This window comes from Parambassis ranga, chromosome 17, assembly GCF_900634625.1.
Source record: "Parambassis ranga chromosome 17, fParRan2.1, whole genome shotgun sequence".
Taxonomy (NCBI): Eukaryota; Metazoa; Chordata; class Actinopteri; family Ambassidae; genus Parambassis; species Parambassis ranga.
Window position 1 is genome coordinate 2,861,167 of NC_041037.1, and position 16,904 is coordinate 2,878,070.

The 16,904-nt window shown below is 42.2% G+C and overlaps 3 protein-coding genes across 4 annotated transcripts; 2 read left to right on the top strand and 1 right to left on the bottom strand.

Moving 5' to 3' along the window:
- The first annotated feature begins 163 nt into the window (after positions 1-163).
- On the top strand, positions 164-1,538 carry LOC114449630 (uncharacterized). The gene has a single exon (XM_028427440.1). It carries the CDS (start codon positions 780-782, stop codon positions 1,536-1,538), a length of 759 nt encoding a protein of 252 aa, XP_028283241.1. The 5' UTR covers positions 164-779.
- A 398-nt stretch (positions 1,539-1,936) lies between these two features.
- On the top strand, positions 1,937-7,434 carry ndc1 (NDC1 transmembrane nucleoporin). Its single transcript, XM_028427316.1, has 18 exons — positions 1,937-2,092; positions 2,505-2,625; positions 2,708-2,809; positions 2,894-3,071; positions 3,153-3,279; positions 3,374-3,482; positions 3,592-3,643; positions 3,734-3,866; positions 4,188-4,280; positions 4,374-4,455; positions 4,536-4,694; positions 4,784-5,044; positions 5,190-5,302; positions 5,483-5,533; positions 6,075-6,138; positions 6,225-6,325; positions 6,810-6,970; positions 7,045-7,434. The coding sequence occupies exons 1-18, from the start codon at positions 2,054-2,056 to the stop codon at positions 7,106-7,108; spliced, it is 2,010 nt and encodes a 669-aa protein (XP_028283117.1). The 5' UTR covers positions 1,937-2,053; the 3' UTR covers positions 7,109-7,434.
- Positions 7,435-9,003: 1,569 nt separating this feature from the next.
- dcaf8 (DDB1 and CUL4 associated factor 8) lies at positions 9,004-16,437 on the bottom strand. Of its 2 annotated transcripts, none has more exons than XM_028427799.1 (13): positions 16,172-16,437; positions 15,568-15,641; positions 15,359-15,454; positions 13,929-14,563; positions 13,698-13,838; positions 13,525-13,619; positions 13,278-13,388; positions 13,058-13,188; positions 12,541-12,648; positions 12,309-12,439; positions 12,095-12,214; positions 11,714-11,830; positions 9,004-11,364 (listed from the first exon to the last, which is right to left on the bottom strand). In XM_028427799.1, exons 2-13 carry the CDS (start codon positions 15,602-15,604, stop codon positions 11,257-11,259), a joined length of 1,830 nt encoding a protein of 609 aa, XP_028283600.1. In that variant the 5' UTR covers positions 15,605-15,641; positions 16,172-16,437; the 3' UTR covers positions 9,004-11,256. The 2 variants fall into 2 exon arrangements, with proteins under 2 accessions (XP_028283600.1, XP_028283601.1); XM_028427800.1 differs by lacking the exon at positions 16,172-16,437 and adding an exon at positions 15,810-16,123.
- Positions 16,438-16,904: the final 467 nt, after the last annotated feature.

Genomic DNA, 16,904 nt, shown 5'->3' on the forward strand with positions numbered 1-16,904 from the left:
GATTGTGTCTATCTAAAAACTGAAGAGATGCTTCATAAAAATGCTCAGAATGTTTTTTCTCATTTTATTTAGCGAGCTATTGAGCTTCGACTACCTTAAAGCACCCCGGCTCCAGCACGTGTAGTCAACGTGACTGTTTCTCTCAGCTCCTGGCTGCATTGAATGCTGCCAGTCCATTTCAACAAGTTGAACATTTTAAATAATTAAAATGTAACTAATAGCCATAACTCCCAACATTTCAAAGGGAGCGTCCAACTCTAAAAGTGAACATTTGGCCGCTGCTGCTGTTTTTCCAAGTCATCCATCTAAACTGTCGTGAGGTTCAGCACACTGATAGAATCTACAGTGTCACCGCCGTTTTTGGATGCACAGATCAGCCGCAGTGGAAAATGTTACATGTCTGCGTGTCAGGAGCGTACACGCAGGACTTGCAGGGGATGAGTGTGTTTAATATTTCCACTGATTAACGAGAGCAAAGTTTTTAGATTAATTAACAAAATAGAAAAAAAAAATTGTGTCACTTGAAACGGTGTCAAAGGGATGGTGGCGCCCTAATTAATGGTCATTCTAGCCTCAGCTTTGAGTTACACTGGAGCTGCCTGTCAAACAGATAACCCTGTAAGAGGAATGTCACCTGCCTCAGTCTCAGACATGCAGGCAGCTGCTTGTGTTTGTGGATTTATCAGCGCTACACTCTCAAGGACTATTGGAGCATTTTAAACAAGACATGTCTTTTTAATTTTCTTTTAAATATTTTACATTTGAGACTTTTTCACAGGATGGCCACATCAAATGGCAAAGGTGAAAAAGTGTCAAAGTTTGAGACGCTGAAACTTTTAGAGAAGTGCAGAAAGGAAAGAGATGATGCCATCCACAGAGAGAGCGCCCTGAGAGAGAAACTCCGACAGTATGAGTCGAGGATGCGTTCCACTGAGGCTCTGAAACAGAAACTGAAGACCTTGACCATGGACAACAAAGAGCTGAGGAAACAAGTGAAGACTCTGCGCACTGAAATTGGACTTGAGTGCAACCCAAAGTTCAACGGAAAGACTACCAAGGACATAATCAACGACTTGCACGAAAAGGACCGTGAGTGCAATTCCCTGATGGAGAAGGCTGGGAAACTGAGTCTGACCATTGACGACTTGACGTCTGAATTGGCAAACACAGTCACCTCCAAAACACTTTTAGAGGATCAGGTGCTGTCATTGCAGCAGAATCTTAAGGATATGACAAACAATCAGCGGCGTCTGCTGAAGCTGTGGGAAGACAAGAAGACCCAGCGGGAGCAGCTCACCCTCCCTGCAATTACCCAGAAACCTGGACAGAAACCATTCATCCATAAAGCTGTTCAGACTGAGATGTCCGTCAGCTCCTCTCAAAAGCTTCCAGTCAATGCTTTTGAGACCAAGTCATTTTCTCGAGACAATGACAAAAAGACTGTTTTGGATAAACACAGTTTTCCTGCTTATGGAAATGGCTATCATCATGACAAGAAAGCTTTCGTGCATGATGAAACTAAAGGAATTGAGAACTGACTGACAGCTACTGGCTCTAAGATATATATATATATATATATATATATATATATATATATATATATATATATATATATATATATATATATATATATATAAATAATGTGTCTGCAAATTACAGAATAAGATACAATTTTTTTAATGGCTTGTTTTAGTGTAAATTAATGTGATAATGCATTTGTATCATTCAAATGAAACCTACATTTTTCAATCTGTCATTTAAGCCTTAAAACATTTTTAAGTTGATGTTTCTGATGTAAATAAATGTAATCAATTTTACATAATACATTTTTTTTTTACATTTGTTTTATGTTTATCAAGCAGTATTTAACGCAATCCATAATATGGAAATGAAATTCTAGCAGGCAGTAGGATGGACAGCCTTTAGTTGGGGTCCTTCAGAGGTCCTTTGAATGCATGTGGCGCGATATGGGAAACCGATGTAAATAGTTTGACAGCCGGAGAGCCCAAGACGTTTTTAAATCACCGGTTAGCTTTCCGTATAACCAAACAACATGTTTTCTACAGAGCAAAGTTGTTGGTTTGTCCGCAAGGTGAGTCGTTTTTTCCTTTCTTTGCTGCTTTTGTAATCATAAAGAATGTGTAGCGTGCGCTAGCATGCTAACCACAAGTTAATCTGTTTATGCTAGCTAACGGCAGTGTTTTCAGTTTGTTGTTTTCTAGACGGTATTTTTTTTTAAAAAGTTACAGGAGGAGAAAATGAAGTAGAAAAAAATGTCAGGATTAATTTTTCAGATATACAGAACGCTTGCAAACATGATTATCAAACCAAAATACGCTGTTGCCTGCTTGAAACTGTTGTTCACTTTATTCGTTATATGTCCTGGGCTTTGCCTGCGTTCATACCTGTACAGACAGCAGATTGCTTTCATCAGCTTTATATGTGTTAAGAGTTACTGCTTGTAGGTGAACCGGTTGTGTCTTCATCATGTATGCTCTGATCAGGTCATTTGTTGGAGAGCTGCTGCCAGTATTGCTTGGGCTGTCCTGTTGTTGCCACCCACCACAGCCGTTTTTGTGATCCTCAGCAAGTTCAGTCTTCTCCACCCTATCCAGACGATATCAGGTCAGTCACCACTCATTTCGAAACTTTATTAAGAGCTATGTGAAGCTGGGATAACCCTAAACTTCTGTTTTTTCCCCCACAGAATGTCTTTCCTTGCTGACAAGTGCGAGTACCATCTTCTCCTTCATCCTGCTGTGTGGTGTGATCCTCATCATTGGTTTCCTGAACTTGGAGTATTACACAGGTGAGTAGCAGCTATTTCCTTGGGGTTATTATAGTTGTTACAATTGACTATATTTGCTATAATAATGTTTTCTTGTCTTTTTAGTTATTCCAACTATTGCCTGCTCAAAAATTGCTCTGTTAGGCCAACTTCTCCACCCGCGCCAGTTTGTCAACTCCCTGGTCCACTGTATCATGGGAATGGTTGTGGCTTGGTGCTGTGCCCTCACCATCGGTTTTAGATACGAGACCCTCGGCTACCAGTGTACTCACCCCAGTGATGGGTAAGCAGGTAACGGCACAAACACTACCACAATATATCCCACTGTAGTCTAACTGCCATGTTGTATTTTCAACCCTGACAGTCATCCTCAGATGTGTCTGAATGAGTATCATCTCGTCTTTTTGCTGGCGGGAGCCTTTGTTGGATTCTCTCACAGTCTGCTGGGTGTGATCCACAACATGAACTACGTGTCCTTCCAGACAGTACAGGTAGTTTTTTCACCGAATGGTAGATTTGGAAATGCAAGGAGAGTTTTGGTATAAAAGATGCCTTATGTCTTGTTTTTCTTCACCTTTTTCCCAGCAATACAAATACCTTCGCTTTAAGGGATCCCTGCCTTTGGTGGTGAAGTGCAGCGCCATTCAAGCACTTTACTCCGTCAGGAACTACATTGTTGTGTATTTCTTTCTGGGTAAGTGATCTGTTTATGATTAAAATGTAACACAGCCTCAATTGCTTAAGTCTTTTTTTAGCTCAAATTCACTCCTAAGTGGTTAAATATCCTTTTGTATTATGAACAGGATACATTCCACGAGCATGGATCTGTAAAACGCTGAATCTTCATTTGAACAGGTACATGTAGTTTGTAGATAACATTAAAAATGCTGGCTGGTGTATGGACCTATGTAAAACAAGTGTTTGCATGTGATCTCCCCCCTACAGCTCTGTCCATGCTCTCGACAGTATAACTGGGCTGCTTGACCTCTCGTTGCTTTACCACCTCTGGATCAGTGCCACCTTCCTTCTCTTCACATGGTACATGACCCTTCTGCTCTTTCGGATCTTTGTCACTGAGGTATGTGTACCAGTAAAAGATTTACACAAGCTTTTAATATTTAAAAACAAATGTCTCGCTGGGCTACAGTAGAGGTGAAATGTCTATGTTGTAAGGAAAGTTGTTTTAATTAAATGCTGTTCATAATGAGCTGATCATCTAAAGCTGAGAGCATGATACTTGTTGGGTTTTTAATTATTTATTGACACTAGGGGGCAGCATTGTCAAAGCTTTGGTATACGATCTGTAGAGCAACAGACTTGGCTGTGTTACATGTAGGAATCAAGTAGTTACAAGTATACATTCCAGGAGTAATACATTTAGATGTACTTTTTTTTTTAGGTGTACAGTTTTCCTGTACAGTCATCTTTTACTGAAGATGCCCACCAGTGTCTTCCCAAAGTTGTTACTGACAAGCAGCCGATGATATTAAAGGTCAGTGAAGCCACCTGTGGATTTCTCCTGTTTTTTCATACACCCTGAAAATGAAATGTTGGTTAATTTTCCTTTTCTCTCCTCAAACGGTAGTTCCTAGCCCTGCAAGACTTGGCTCTGCTGTCTCAACATTCTCCATCACGACGCAGTGAAGTCTTCAGTCTGAGTCAGCCAGGTCAGAGAACGACCTTTGGTTTTTACTTTTCTTGTTTAAAGACACATGTGTTCATTTTTTTTCATATCTGCTCTTCTCAGGAGGCCATCCTCATAACTGGAACGCCATCAGTAAAGAGTGTATGTCTCTGCTGGCTGATCTGACCCAGAGACTTGTAGCCTATCATGATACTGTAGCAACCAATGGCAGGGCTAAATCACTGTCAAGTGGGAGTGAGAGGACTTCATCTGAGACATCAGGTACATTGTTGATACGAGTGAAAACTTGAACCTGGATGACTGTATGTTAAGGAAGGGTTTCATTTGTATTGTCTTTAAAATCCTCAAAGTAACCTCAGGTACAGAAGACTTGATGAGTCCCAGGCCCACTCTTCTGATGAAAACTCCAGCTTCAGTCTTCGCCCGCTCCGTTATTGGCGGCCCACAGAGCCCCTTGACTGCGCCCTTCACTCCTGACCTGGACAGCCCCTTTGCCTCTCCTGCCCTGCGTCGTCTCACTGCTCCTGTGGAACAGTGCTCCCCGTGGCATGGCACAGTGCAGAGCCCACACATTATGAGGAGGGTACCAAAACTCTGGTCCACATCCACAGGTGAGGAGGGAACAATGGAAGCCATCAGGTCACTCCGCTCATACAGAGGCTTTACGACGAGTTTTAGCAGCAGCTGGCGCTTCACACTTTTACATGATTGTGATCGATCTCTGACTGTTGTTGCACACTTTGTGTCTTGATACAGATTCACAGGTCAACGGCAGTCCCCCACCATCCCCCGCCTCAGTTCCCAGTCCCAAGCAGGAACCTTCCAAACCAAGTTTTCTGACTCAGTTCCTCCAGAACAAAAAGGAACAGGTACTAAAACTTTAATACAAAGCAAAGTTGAGCTGTATCATTCACCTATTAACTACATACTAAGTGAAATGAGTGTATGAAATACGTATGAGCACAGTGTGAAAATCCATGACCTGTTCATACATGATGTTGCCCAGTTTTAACACCACCACACCTCTACACCTTAATTGTCCCATTCAGGTTAAAAATTTCTTGGCAAAGCGGGTGCTGATAATGTATTTGTTTAACAAGGTAAGGATGTGTGGCATGTGCATGCATATCTCCCCTAAGCTTCTGAACACTGAGGGGCTCCTGCATGCTGACACAGTAGATTTTCATCTGGAGTGTAACAAATCTAACTTCCTTACGTGCAGGCATCACTAATTTAGCTGTGGGCCTCCCCGTGCAGGCATTACTAATGTAGCTCTTTTCCATCCATCTAGCTGTTAGAATGAACCATACTAATTACTTTAAAAGCTTGAAATAAGGAGTCGTGTAACATGTGTGCCTTGAAGTTTTTAATATAGTGATGCAGAGTACTATAAAAAAGCTGTGTTAATCATGTTGGAAAATCTTGTTTTAATGATGATATCGGAGCTAAATGTCATACTTGTGTTGCACCACTTCCTTTATGTAGAAGCCGGTTAGTCTGCTTTGCTTTCTGGGGTTCTTCCTTTTTATTCACACCTGCATGCTGTAGCGTAGTCTCACAGAAACACTTCCAACTGACACGGTTTGAATCCACTTGTGTCCATTAAAGAGAACTCCTCCAAACTAACATTGTGTCCTGCAGCTTCCAGAAGCCTCCAGTCAGGCTCTGTTTGCTGACAGCCAGGCGCACATCTGGGCTTTAGAAGGTAGGCTGAGAGGTTCTTCCGATTTTTTGATGCAATCTGCTGAAACCCATGTCTTCATCCATTTCTCTCATTCCTTCTCCATTCAGGGCTGTCTTACCTTGTTCAAGCCTCTTTCACAGAAGACCAATTTGGGGTTGTACAGACAACGTTACCTAGAATCCTAAACTCCATGCTGGTCCTACAAGATGTAAGTTGTGGCTTTTTATCCATGATCCAACATGTGTCCGTTGCCTGGAAACAAAGTCTGTCACTTGAATGGCAGGAAATGGTGATTTGATCTCACCTGTTTAAAGAGCATCTTCCAACACTTATAATGCACCCGAGGAACTTCATGCTAGTTGTGTCACATTCAGTCGTGCGTTTTCGGAGGCTGTGTGGAGTAATAAAGTTTTTGTTAGGCCTTAGTGTTGACTCTTTGTCTGTAAATCCTGTTTTTTTTTAACATATTTAAGGAACACTTTGATGTAATTTCTTCAAATTTAGTAGAGATGGTGAATCAGTACAAAATACATCCGAGTTAGTAAATGGTAACATTTAAACGTCTTTCTTCAGACATGCAGGTTTACTCCGCTTACCAGCAACAGGATGTCGTGACTCTGCTGCATAGATGTAGATAACACAATATTGCGGCGTAAAGATGCACACACACTAACTGCAGCTGTGTTCTTCAGGCTGTAGATCGACACTTCAAGCTGCCGCACGCATCCAGTAAGCCCATCAGGTCCACCAGCAGCATAACGGACTCAACCTACAAAACACTGCGCTTTGCTCTCAGGGCTACGCTCAAGACTGCCATCTACAGGATAACCACAACGTTTGGAGATCACTTAAAGTAAGTGTGCCTGTGATTAAAATCTATCTAAGAATATATACTATACTGACTAACTGTCTGTGTGTAATCCTCAGCGCTGTTCAGATAGCGGCAGAGCATCGGAAAAGACTGCAGCAGTTTCTGGAGTACAAAGAATAACACCCGACACTGCCTCCTGTGCCTTCAGATTCTTATCGGTGCGATTTGTGCGAGAACACTTCGGTTTAAGTGGAGTAACAAGCGAAAGCCCATGATAGTGCCTCTTTTAATATTTATGTCTGCACTATGTTGTGGTGGATTGCATTTGATAGGCTAGATCACATCTCCCACATGCACGAGGTGGGAGCAGGAAGTCGGAACAGATGGACCGAGACGGGATAGAAGACTGTTGCCTCCTGTGTTTGGGAGATAGAAACTAGCTCCCTGTAGAATCAAAAGACATTTGTTTCATTTGTACTGCAATAAAATCTGATCAGTTAATCACATTCGATCAAATGGGGTGCATTGTAAAGGGCTGCATTTCTTCCAGCTTCTTTTCTCAGCTGCTGTCCCTGTGACTTTTGTTTTTGTGTGATGAGTGAGAGGATGAGTGTTGTAATAAGATCGTTTCAGCTTTACTGGTGTCTGAACATGTGCTTTCATAGCTGATGTGCATCTATCTGCTCAGTCAGGTTTACAGATAAGACACCTCTTTGTTCATGTAAATGTTTGTGTGAAGCGGCGGGACAGGTTTTGGTGCGACTGTGAGTTTCTATGTTGTCAATGCCCGAATGAGTTTGACCTGTTGAATAAACACATGTTGAGATGATGTATCATTGTCCTGTTAAGGTTTTTCTAAGAGTCTTTGCAACCTGCAGAACTGAGGAACGCATGTTCATTCATAAAAAGGCCTTTTTGACTGCAGCCGTATTGGCTTCTCATATATTGGATATCAGACAATAGCCGTTTATTCACTGTATTACCTGGTAATAATGTTTCTTTTTCAATATGAAGAGACCTGATTTATTAGTTTGATTGCTGTTGCTAGGCAACTTAACTATTGTTCTCCACCCTCTTATTCTAACGTATAAGCCATTCAACTATCAAAATGTTCATCTCACAGAGGACATTCTGGGTCAACTTCAAATTTTTTTTCAAAAAATTATAATTTTTCAAATATTAAGCAATTTTGGTGTCATTTTTAACATGGGAGTCTATGAGAGAGCCCTTCACTGAGGGTCATCTGCCAAATGTATCTCCTCCTACAAATTTCAAGCTACAGACTCCAGTTTAGTCTTAAAACGCTCATTAGATACTGCTCTATTAAACTTGTATTCAAAATGTTCTATTTCCGAATCGTTTCCGCACACCAGGCTCTCAAAGTTGGAGTGGTTTTTGAGGTCTCCTCTGCTGTTACCATGGTGACAGGCTGACACACAGAGGCATACAAAGCTCTGACTTGCTCTGATTCTCCAGCAATTCAGAGCAATCCTTCACATCAGCATTCAAAGCAATGCTTCAGCTGCAGCAATCAAACTGGCATTTTCTTCAGGAAATGCCTTTTTCTAGTTAACTTAGTCATAAAGCAACAGCTGTCTAAGCTTTTTTGTGCTTTTAAAAGGTCTGATACCTAAAATCAATATTTTGTTTTCTCTGTAAATCCGTCTCTAAATTACTTTAAGTGCAGGAAATGTTTGGTCTGAATTCAAAGTTTAACAGATCAGTAAAAGAACATCCATTTTCTGAACCCACTGTGACTACAGGGTCACTGGCTGAAGCCTGTCCCAGCTGTCAATGGGTGAGAAGTCAGGGTACACCCTGACAAACTGTCAAAGGCCTTAACAGGGTGGCAGTCAGTCAGTGCAAGGCTAACGGAGACAAACAACCAATCACACCTGATTTACCATAGAATCAATTAACCTAAGATGCACGTCTTTGGTGTGTGGGAGGAAGCCTGGGTACCCGAAGAAAACCCACGTCTGCATGGGGAGTATGTGCAGACAGACCCCAGCCTGCCTCACACCAGGAATCAATATGTTGAACAAGTTAAAAAAAAGGCACCATAAAGTGACAACATCACTGTCTTTTTGTTTATTGCACGAATCATACATATTTCCAACTGAACCGGTAGAACGCAATATTAGGCAGTGATGGAAAAAGAACAATTGTTCATCAAAAGCCTTATTATGTATACAAGATGCCAAAAATAGCCAGTGGGAACATGTGGATAGAACGGTCTCAAATCATAGATGATGAAGATCTAGAAAGGAAACACTGCTTTTTTTTTTTCCTTGAACAAGAAAAAAAGAAAACTTTTAATACTTGAAATGACAGCAGTTCTGTTTATAACAGAGATGAACGGAAAAAAAACAAAAACAAAAACAGGTCAAGACTTGTTTTTTTTTTTTCTCCTCTGGATTTTAAAAGTACTTTGTCCTCATATAGAATATAAACCTCTGCATCAATACCAATCAAATGTTTTGACATCTCTTTTTTTCTTTTTCTGAAGTCAAACAGCATTTGCTAAAGTAGTTTTTTTGTTTGTTTTTTTACAGTTTTAATATATATTTATATATGTACATATAAATTCAACTAACTACACTTCTCATAGAAAATGAGAAAAGCTGGACTTTATCGCTCTCACACAACAAATGACTGGCAAGCATATCGACTCTGTCGTCCCTCCCTCACCATGTCCTCATCTTTGTAGCACATGTTAACGCAGCGCAGGCAGGAAAGGTGGTGTTGCTGCCCCGCTGCAAACATCCGACCTAGCTCAAATGTTCCAGACATCACAAGAAGAACTTTAAAGGAATAGTTACACATTTTGACTTGTCTGTCTTGTTGCCAGGTAGATAGATGTCTAGATATCTCATTTTGAGACCTACAAGTAGGAGACACAAGTTACCCTGTACGAAAAAACCAACAAGCTCATATCCCAAAACGCAAAACGATTCCTCTAAGTAACCACACAAACACATGCAGTCCTCAGTCCTTCACTCAAATCTCAGCTGGCTCAGGCAGTGTTTCAATTTTGATTGAACCAGGTCAGTTCTGGCTCTTTAAAAGATTACACAGTTCCCCCAACAGAGCCTAAGAATCAGTTCGTATATTCTATACACATGCTGAGCAACATCTATCTCTCCATGTTTATGTTCACGCTGCGATGTGAACTGTAGATTTACTGTCAAAGATGAGTTTTTTTTTGAATGAGAGAGCGAGGGAGGAAGAAAGAAGCGAGGAAAGGCTGCTGGAAGCAAAAGGAAAGCGCCTCTCCTCAGTCAAAAAAACGCTTAAGTGCAAAATATCCCCCGACTCAAAGACACAAAATAAAAGTCGACTGTGGATTTTTTCCTATGATAGATACACGACAACAGCTCTTCTTCCTACAAAAAAAATAAAAAAAAATAATCCACACACTTAGTGCACATCTCAAACTAAAGCATCCCTGATTCACAGTGCACTCAGCAATGATGGAGGCGGGCGCTGGAACGAGGAGTGGAGGGGCAGCATGTCGAGAATTTAGTAGTTCTCTGGGAGCAAATGTGTGATAAACGCAACTTAGCTGCTCAAGCTCACGGCCAAAAACAAAAACAGAAGAAAAAAAAAATCAGCATGAGACTGGGGCGATGCAGAGAGGAGGTGGGCGTCCCCTCTCTCAAGAGTTCAAATCTTAAAGGAAGTCACATTTAGGGGATGGATTTGAGGGTATAAGCCTGCTGCCCTTTCTCCCAGCCGAGCCCCTCTTCATCAGAAAGCTTGAGAGCAGGGGGTGAGTTACTAAGAGAGAGAGAGGGGGGGGTATTGTGTGCTGGTGATGTATAGCTTACTACAGATGTTCTAAGATCGGAGCTGCTTGTTGCCATACACGCACAGTACACTGTTCTGGGGTGAGGCAGAGCACAACAGAGAGAGAGAATGTACGGACAAGCAGCAGCCTCCGAGTGGTTTTATAGGGATGTAAGCACTCACTTAACCCTTTCAAACAGTTCTCATAACAAAATCAGGATTCTGGAAGTGTGTATGCAGTCTGTAGTCGCCACTTCGCACACTGCTGGGAAACCAGGTGTTAAGCATCTGTCACTCTGCTTCAACAGTATGTTTAAGAAAATGTGTGTTTAATCTGTAAGTGTGTAAAAAAACAAAAAAAAAAAACAACCTGTGGCTCGTCAGTGTTTGAGTGTGCCAGTGTGTCAATAGTGCTTGCCTATGTGCATCAATTCAAGGGCAATAAAGTGTGTAAATGTATGTGTGTGTGTGTGTGTGTGTGTGTGCGTGTGTGTGTGTGTGTGTGTGTGTGCGTGTGTGTATAAATATGTATGTGTGGCTCAAGATGACATGCACTGGACGTGGTCTGGACCTCCTTCTTCTTCATCTGAGGAATCTGGAGAGCTCCAGGACTCATCTGTGTCTGCATCGGCACCTTCACGGCGGGCCTGGATCGAGGCAGACAGTAATGAGAGATTAAGTATTGAGATCAATAAGGCAGGAATTCAAGGAGTCATTGATAGGTTGGTGGATTCAAGTAAAATTCTGTGAGCTCTAGAACGTGGTCTACAGCAGAGATGAAGTCAACATCAGTATCAAAATCTTGTCAGTTACTGAATGGTATGGCATTTTCCCTGTTTGGGTTTCTCCAAAGAAGACCTCTTGTTGTATAATAACTAATAGAGTCGAACTGTCTGTAAAATCACTTCCCTGCTCTTTCTTTATTAAATTAATAGCATTTTATTGTCATTAACTAAAGGCTCTCCTTATGTCTCTAGACTTGGTCTAAGAGCTTACCCTTGGAGGTCGTCTGTTCCTCATGTGTCTCATCAGGAACCACAGCAGCTGGGTGTCGTACTGGTCGCCGTGGCGCACGCTGTCCTCATCGCGTTCCCGCTTGTTTTTCTTCATCACCTTCGCAACGAGTCACAACAAATCATGTGTGATGAGCGTGATGGAAAGATCCGTTTCTTTTTCAGGACTTACATACATGCAAGAACACATCATCACCTACGCTTACAAACATTTTGTTAGCTTAATACACAAAAGCCTATGTGTTATACTACAAGTGGATTATTGTGTTTGGACACATTCACCTTCACTTTCAGACAAAGAGGTTGAACTGGATTTGTTAAAATGTCAGCCCGCACAATGCTTCAGAAACAAATGGCATAATACCTCTTTCAGACCCTTGAGTCCTGTCGGGGTTTCAGCTGTGGGGGCCCACAGTTTGATGTCGTGGTCCAGCCCACTGGTGGCCATCCCTGGCAGATGAGGATGTGGCTCCAGACAGTTCACCTTGTTGAGGATAGGGAAAAAAGATGACTAATGCAAATCCACCGCAGAGAACAAGAAGTCCATTTAAAGTGATTGTAAAAGTGCTGTGACTCACCACTCCTCCTCTGTCTCCCTCCATGAACTGGACGATGCGTGCGGAGTACTTGTCCCACAGGTAGATGTGTCCACAGTCACTGCCGCTGACCACAAACTCACTGCATGGCCCGTAGAAGTTCACCCCCTTCACTGTTAAGGCAGAGGCCACAACAGAAGGGGAGAGAGTCAAGTCAGCCTGACACCACCCTATAAATGTTTTATTTCTAAAAATGTCAGTCTGAGCTTAATACCAGTGGCATTGTTGCGGTGTCCCTTGTATCTCCTGAGATAGTCTGCCCCGTCGCTGTGGTTGGAGTCAAACAGGTAGATGTCTTCGTCATTGTAACTAGCCAGGAGCTCTGAGCACACAGAACAGGATAAAGATGTTCTTTTAACTGCTGCTTCATTCAGCCTTATTGATGTATTCAGTGAAAAGTGAGGAGCATCACAGATGTTGCATGGTGGTTGCATCACAGTAAGGGAAGAGGTCTGGGAATGTTGAGACGATGAATCAAGCAAGCACCTCATTATTTTCAATAAATATTGTTCATAGCACAATGAGAAATGATACAAGGATAATCAGATTACCCAGATTATGGAGAGTGGAGGGAAATGAAATCATGCCAAAGGGATATTCAATTATTTCTATACACGGAGCATGAAAGCTGTTCCAGCTGTCTTGTTTTTGCTGTGCTTGGAGAAGTAAAACACATTTTCCATACACTGCTTTGATTATTGAAGTGTTTTTTGTTGTTGTTTTTTTCTTACCCGTGCCGTCGTGACTGTACACAAGGCAGGTTATGTTGGTTTTAGACTCACTGGACACCAGATGTGAAGGACAGAACTTTTTTAGGACACCGTTGTTTTCATTTTCATTAATCTTCCTCTGGTCATAGATCCTAGAAAAAAAAAAGGAAAATCTAAACGATCAAACATCATGTTAGTGATATTACAAGTGATTTAACAAGCAGCACAGCCTGGCACATACCTCACATACTGATCTCTCCCACCAACGGCAAACTGGTGTGTCTTTGCTGGGTTGACAAAGATGGTGTACAGTCCCACTTTTTTATCACCCTCCTTCACCACCACCAGTTTACTGTCACACAGTGAAGCAAAAAAAAAGTGACAAAGATAGATGAATTGTTTACAAGCAGACATTCATCAACCCTGACACACATCATTCACCAATTCTGCAGCATGTCTAAATGTTGACCACTGACTCCATCACTTACTTGGCGGGACGATCTAGACGCAGGTCAATACCGAACACCACAGCGTCCTCTCCGGCGGACAGAAAGGAGCAGGGCGAGTCCGGCTCCAGGGCCAGCTGAAATGAAATGAAATGAAAACACATGAGACAGACTGTGATTCGCCTTTGGAGATTTTATGGCGCAAACACACTCACCTTGTGTGCTGCCCCTTTGTGCTGTGCTACCCGCTTTGTGTTCTTGCAGCGCTGCGTGGCCGACAGTTCTGCCACCCTGATCTGACCGTCACGTGCACACATGGCCAAGGTGGAGTCTCCGCTGTGAGGCAGGAACTTTGCCTGTGTGAAATGAATTCAATTACACTTCAATGTGCTTTTACTGCATTAAATTGATTAAAAAAAACATAATCAGTAATCGTCTTCCCTCACCTGAAACACATTGCTCTTGTGTCCACTGTCAAACTCCAGCTCTGCGCGGCGGATGGCCCAGTCCCAGATCACCACCCTCAGGTCATCACTCCCTGATGCCAGACGTGTGCCTGATGGGTTGAAGTGCAACGTGTTGACGCAGCCAGTGTGCCTTTCTAGGCGACCCTGGAGCTCCAGCCTCTGCACAAGGCCGCGGGCTCCACACACGCGCCTCACGAACTGATGCGAGTCCCTGCCGATCTCCCTGGAGCGCAGCGAGGGCACCGCCCGCCACACAGGGCCACGCAGATCACGGAGCTCTGCTCCCAACCACGCCTCCATAGCCTCATCGTCATCATCATCATCATCATCTTTCTGTTCTTCATCTTCATCATCATCCTCATCTGAGCTGGAGGAATGGGTGGTGCCACCGCCAGGTCTGTTCCTCTTCCTAGCTGCCCTCTTCCCGCCATCTTTTTCTTTGACTCTCTCTCGTCTCCCTCCCTCACTCTCCCTTTCGCCATCCTCCGTCAGGGAGTAGAGGCCGCTGCCGTCCATGCTGTCTGTGTCTTCGTCCTCCTCTCCGTCATCTCCGGTCTCTCCTTCTGCATCTGGCATAGGTTTGTCTCCAGATGCCTCTGCTGTGTCTTTGGGAGCTACAGAAATAGGAAAGGCCAGGATAAGGTTAAGGCAACACAGTCCCAGTGGGAGACACAACAAAAGGTGCAAATCTACAGCACAAATTCCATCTTACAAAGTATTAATGAGAAACACCACAATCAAACTGAATGTATCAGCGTTAAGCTACAAGACTGAAACAAATAACTATGAGTGTAGACATAAAAAAGCAAACTAGAAAAGGGCATTTCCTGAAGAAAATGCCAGTTTGATTGCTGCAGCTGAAGCATTGCTTTGAATGCTGATGTGAAGGATTGCTCTGAATTGCTGGAGAATCAGAGCAAATCAGAGCTTTGTATGCCTCTGTGTGTCAGCCTGTCACCATGGTAACAGCAAAGGAGACCTCAAAAACCACTCCAACTTTGAGAGCCTGGTGTGCGGAAACGATTCGGAATTAGAAAATTCTGAATACAAGTTTGATAGAGCAGCATCTAATGAGCGTTTTAAGACTAAACTGGAGTCTGTAGCTTGAAATTTGTAGGAGGAGATACTTTTGGCAGATGAAGGGCTCTCTCATAGACTCCCATGTTAAAAATGACACCGAAATTGCTTAATATTGGAAAAATTATAATTTTTTGAAAAACAACTTGAATGTCCTCTGTGAGATGAACATTTTGATAGTTGAATGGCTGAAATCGGTCAATGTATGCTCAAGATACGCTGCGCCAAAAAAAACGTAAGAAAGAAGAGAGAGTGAAGAACAAGAAGCAACAAACTAAACATACGAAGCATGAGTTTTCCAGGGAGATATTAAACTTTAAGAACATGTTTACCATCTGGAGAGGAAGACTGTGTTTGTCCATCTTTGCTTCCAGAGGCATCCTCGTCCTTGTGTGGATCTTCTCCAGGCTCCTTTTCGTCAGAGCCACCTTTAAAAGCCAAGCATTTCCTCTGGTTAACGCTGGCGCCCTGAGGAGCATGGCTGCCTGCACTGTTATGGTCAATATAACTAGTGAGGTGCTTTCTAGCACTGATCCTTTACCGTTAAGCACAGTGGATTTGCCGTCAGCTTCAGCCATTCTGTCTCCTTTGTCCTGCGTCGACCCGAGGTAGAACCTTTGAGTGACACACACACACACAAACACAAACAAACAATAATAATGTTGCTCAGTAGCCAAGCTGTCAACTTCCTCAAATTAGCAAACAACATTCATAAATGCATAAATAAGCAGACAAACTACTGTCAACTATCGACTCCACACTGAGTGCCGTGTGTCAAGTTACCTGTTAGCTTCGCAGCATTAAAAAACTAACCATAAGGCTAATTTTACATCATAAAACCGCAAAATGTACCGACATAAATAAACTAACTCGCACGCTAGCTGGCTCAAAGGCCGAATTAAAGCTCCGTTTTTTTCCTCTTTCGCGTTTAATAGTGCACTGTCCTCTGTAAAACTGCGATCGCACGACTACATGCCATTGTTATGTATATGAGCTAACGCTAATTAGCATGTATGCGGCTAACAAATATCGAAACTAACATGCAGCTGTCAGAGTGCTGAACAACTGATCAGCTGCTTGTCAAGAGAAATGGAGCAGACAGCTAGCATTGCTTCAACTTGCTAACATAGCATAGCTAGCGTTACCTCTACTCGCAGGCCCGACGAGGCGTACTTCTTAGTTTAGTCCTAATCTTTATTGCAGAATTATTTTCTCCACCTCACTACTCAGCAGTTCAGCTAAGTGCCTCGACAGGGAATTCTCTGATGGAAAATACACGACATTAGGAATGCCCGCATATAGCTTTGTTTGTCTTATAAAAAGGGAGACTATAATGCGAGCTAGCTGCGCTCACACAAGGTTGACTGCTCTGTTTATGTTTTGACGGTTCAGCTTCTTTTTTTTTGTGTAGTTCCATTTCCGGTGTCGTGGTCGCTTGTTTTTTTTTTCAACCGGAAGTTAGCGAAAAGATTATAACAACATTGATAATAATAATAATAACAATAACAACAACAACAACAACAACAACAACAACAACAACAACAACAACAATAATAATAATAATAATAATAATAATTGTTTTAAAATATATAGTTTTAAAAAATGAAATGAAATGAATGTTGGCTAAATAATAATAATTTAATATAATTCTCTAATTTATATATATGTTTATTGGCACTTAAATTGACTTTCCCAGTCAATAAGGAGACCATTGATTTATTGTTTAGTGTTATATTATTAACATGACAGTTGGGGGATATTGGGCAGTAAATCTATTTGTACAGCTGGTGATCAATCATACTTAATAATCAAAAGTATGTCAGTGGACACACTCTATAAGTTCTTCCTGTTTTAGTTTTTTGTTTAGTATTGCACATA

Coding starts and splice junctions, on each gene's coding strand:
- LOC114449630 (XM_028427440.1), top strand. CDS start 780: ATGGCCACATCAAATGGCAAAGGTGAAAAAGTGTCAAAGTTTGAGACG.
- ndc1 (XM_028427316.1), top strand. CDS start 2,054: ATGTTTTCTACAGAGCAAAGTTGTTGGTTTGTCCGCAAG. Junction 6,326..6,809: donor CCATGCTGGTCCTACAAGAT/GTAAGTTGTGGC, acceptor TGTGTTCTTCAG/GCTGTAGATCGACACTTCAA. Junction 6,971..7,044: donor ACGTTTGGAGATCACTTAAA/GTAAGTGTGCCT, acceptor TGTAATCCTCAG/CGCTGTTCAGATAGCGGCAG.
- dcaf8 (XM_028427799.1), bottom strand. CDS start 15,604: ATGGCTGAAGCTGACGGCAAATCCACTGTGCTTAACG. Junction 13,389..13,524: donor CGTCTAGATCGTCCCGCCAA/GTAAGTGATGGA, acceptor ACTGTGTGACAG/TAAACTGGTGGTGGTGAAGG. Junction 11,365..11,713: donor GGAACAGACGACCTCCAAGG/GTAAGCTCTTAG, acceptor GCCTCGATCCAG/GCCCGCCGTGAAGGTGCCGA.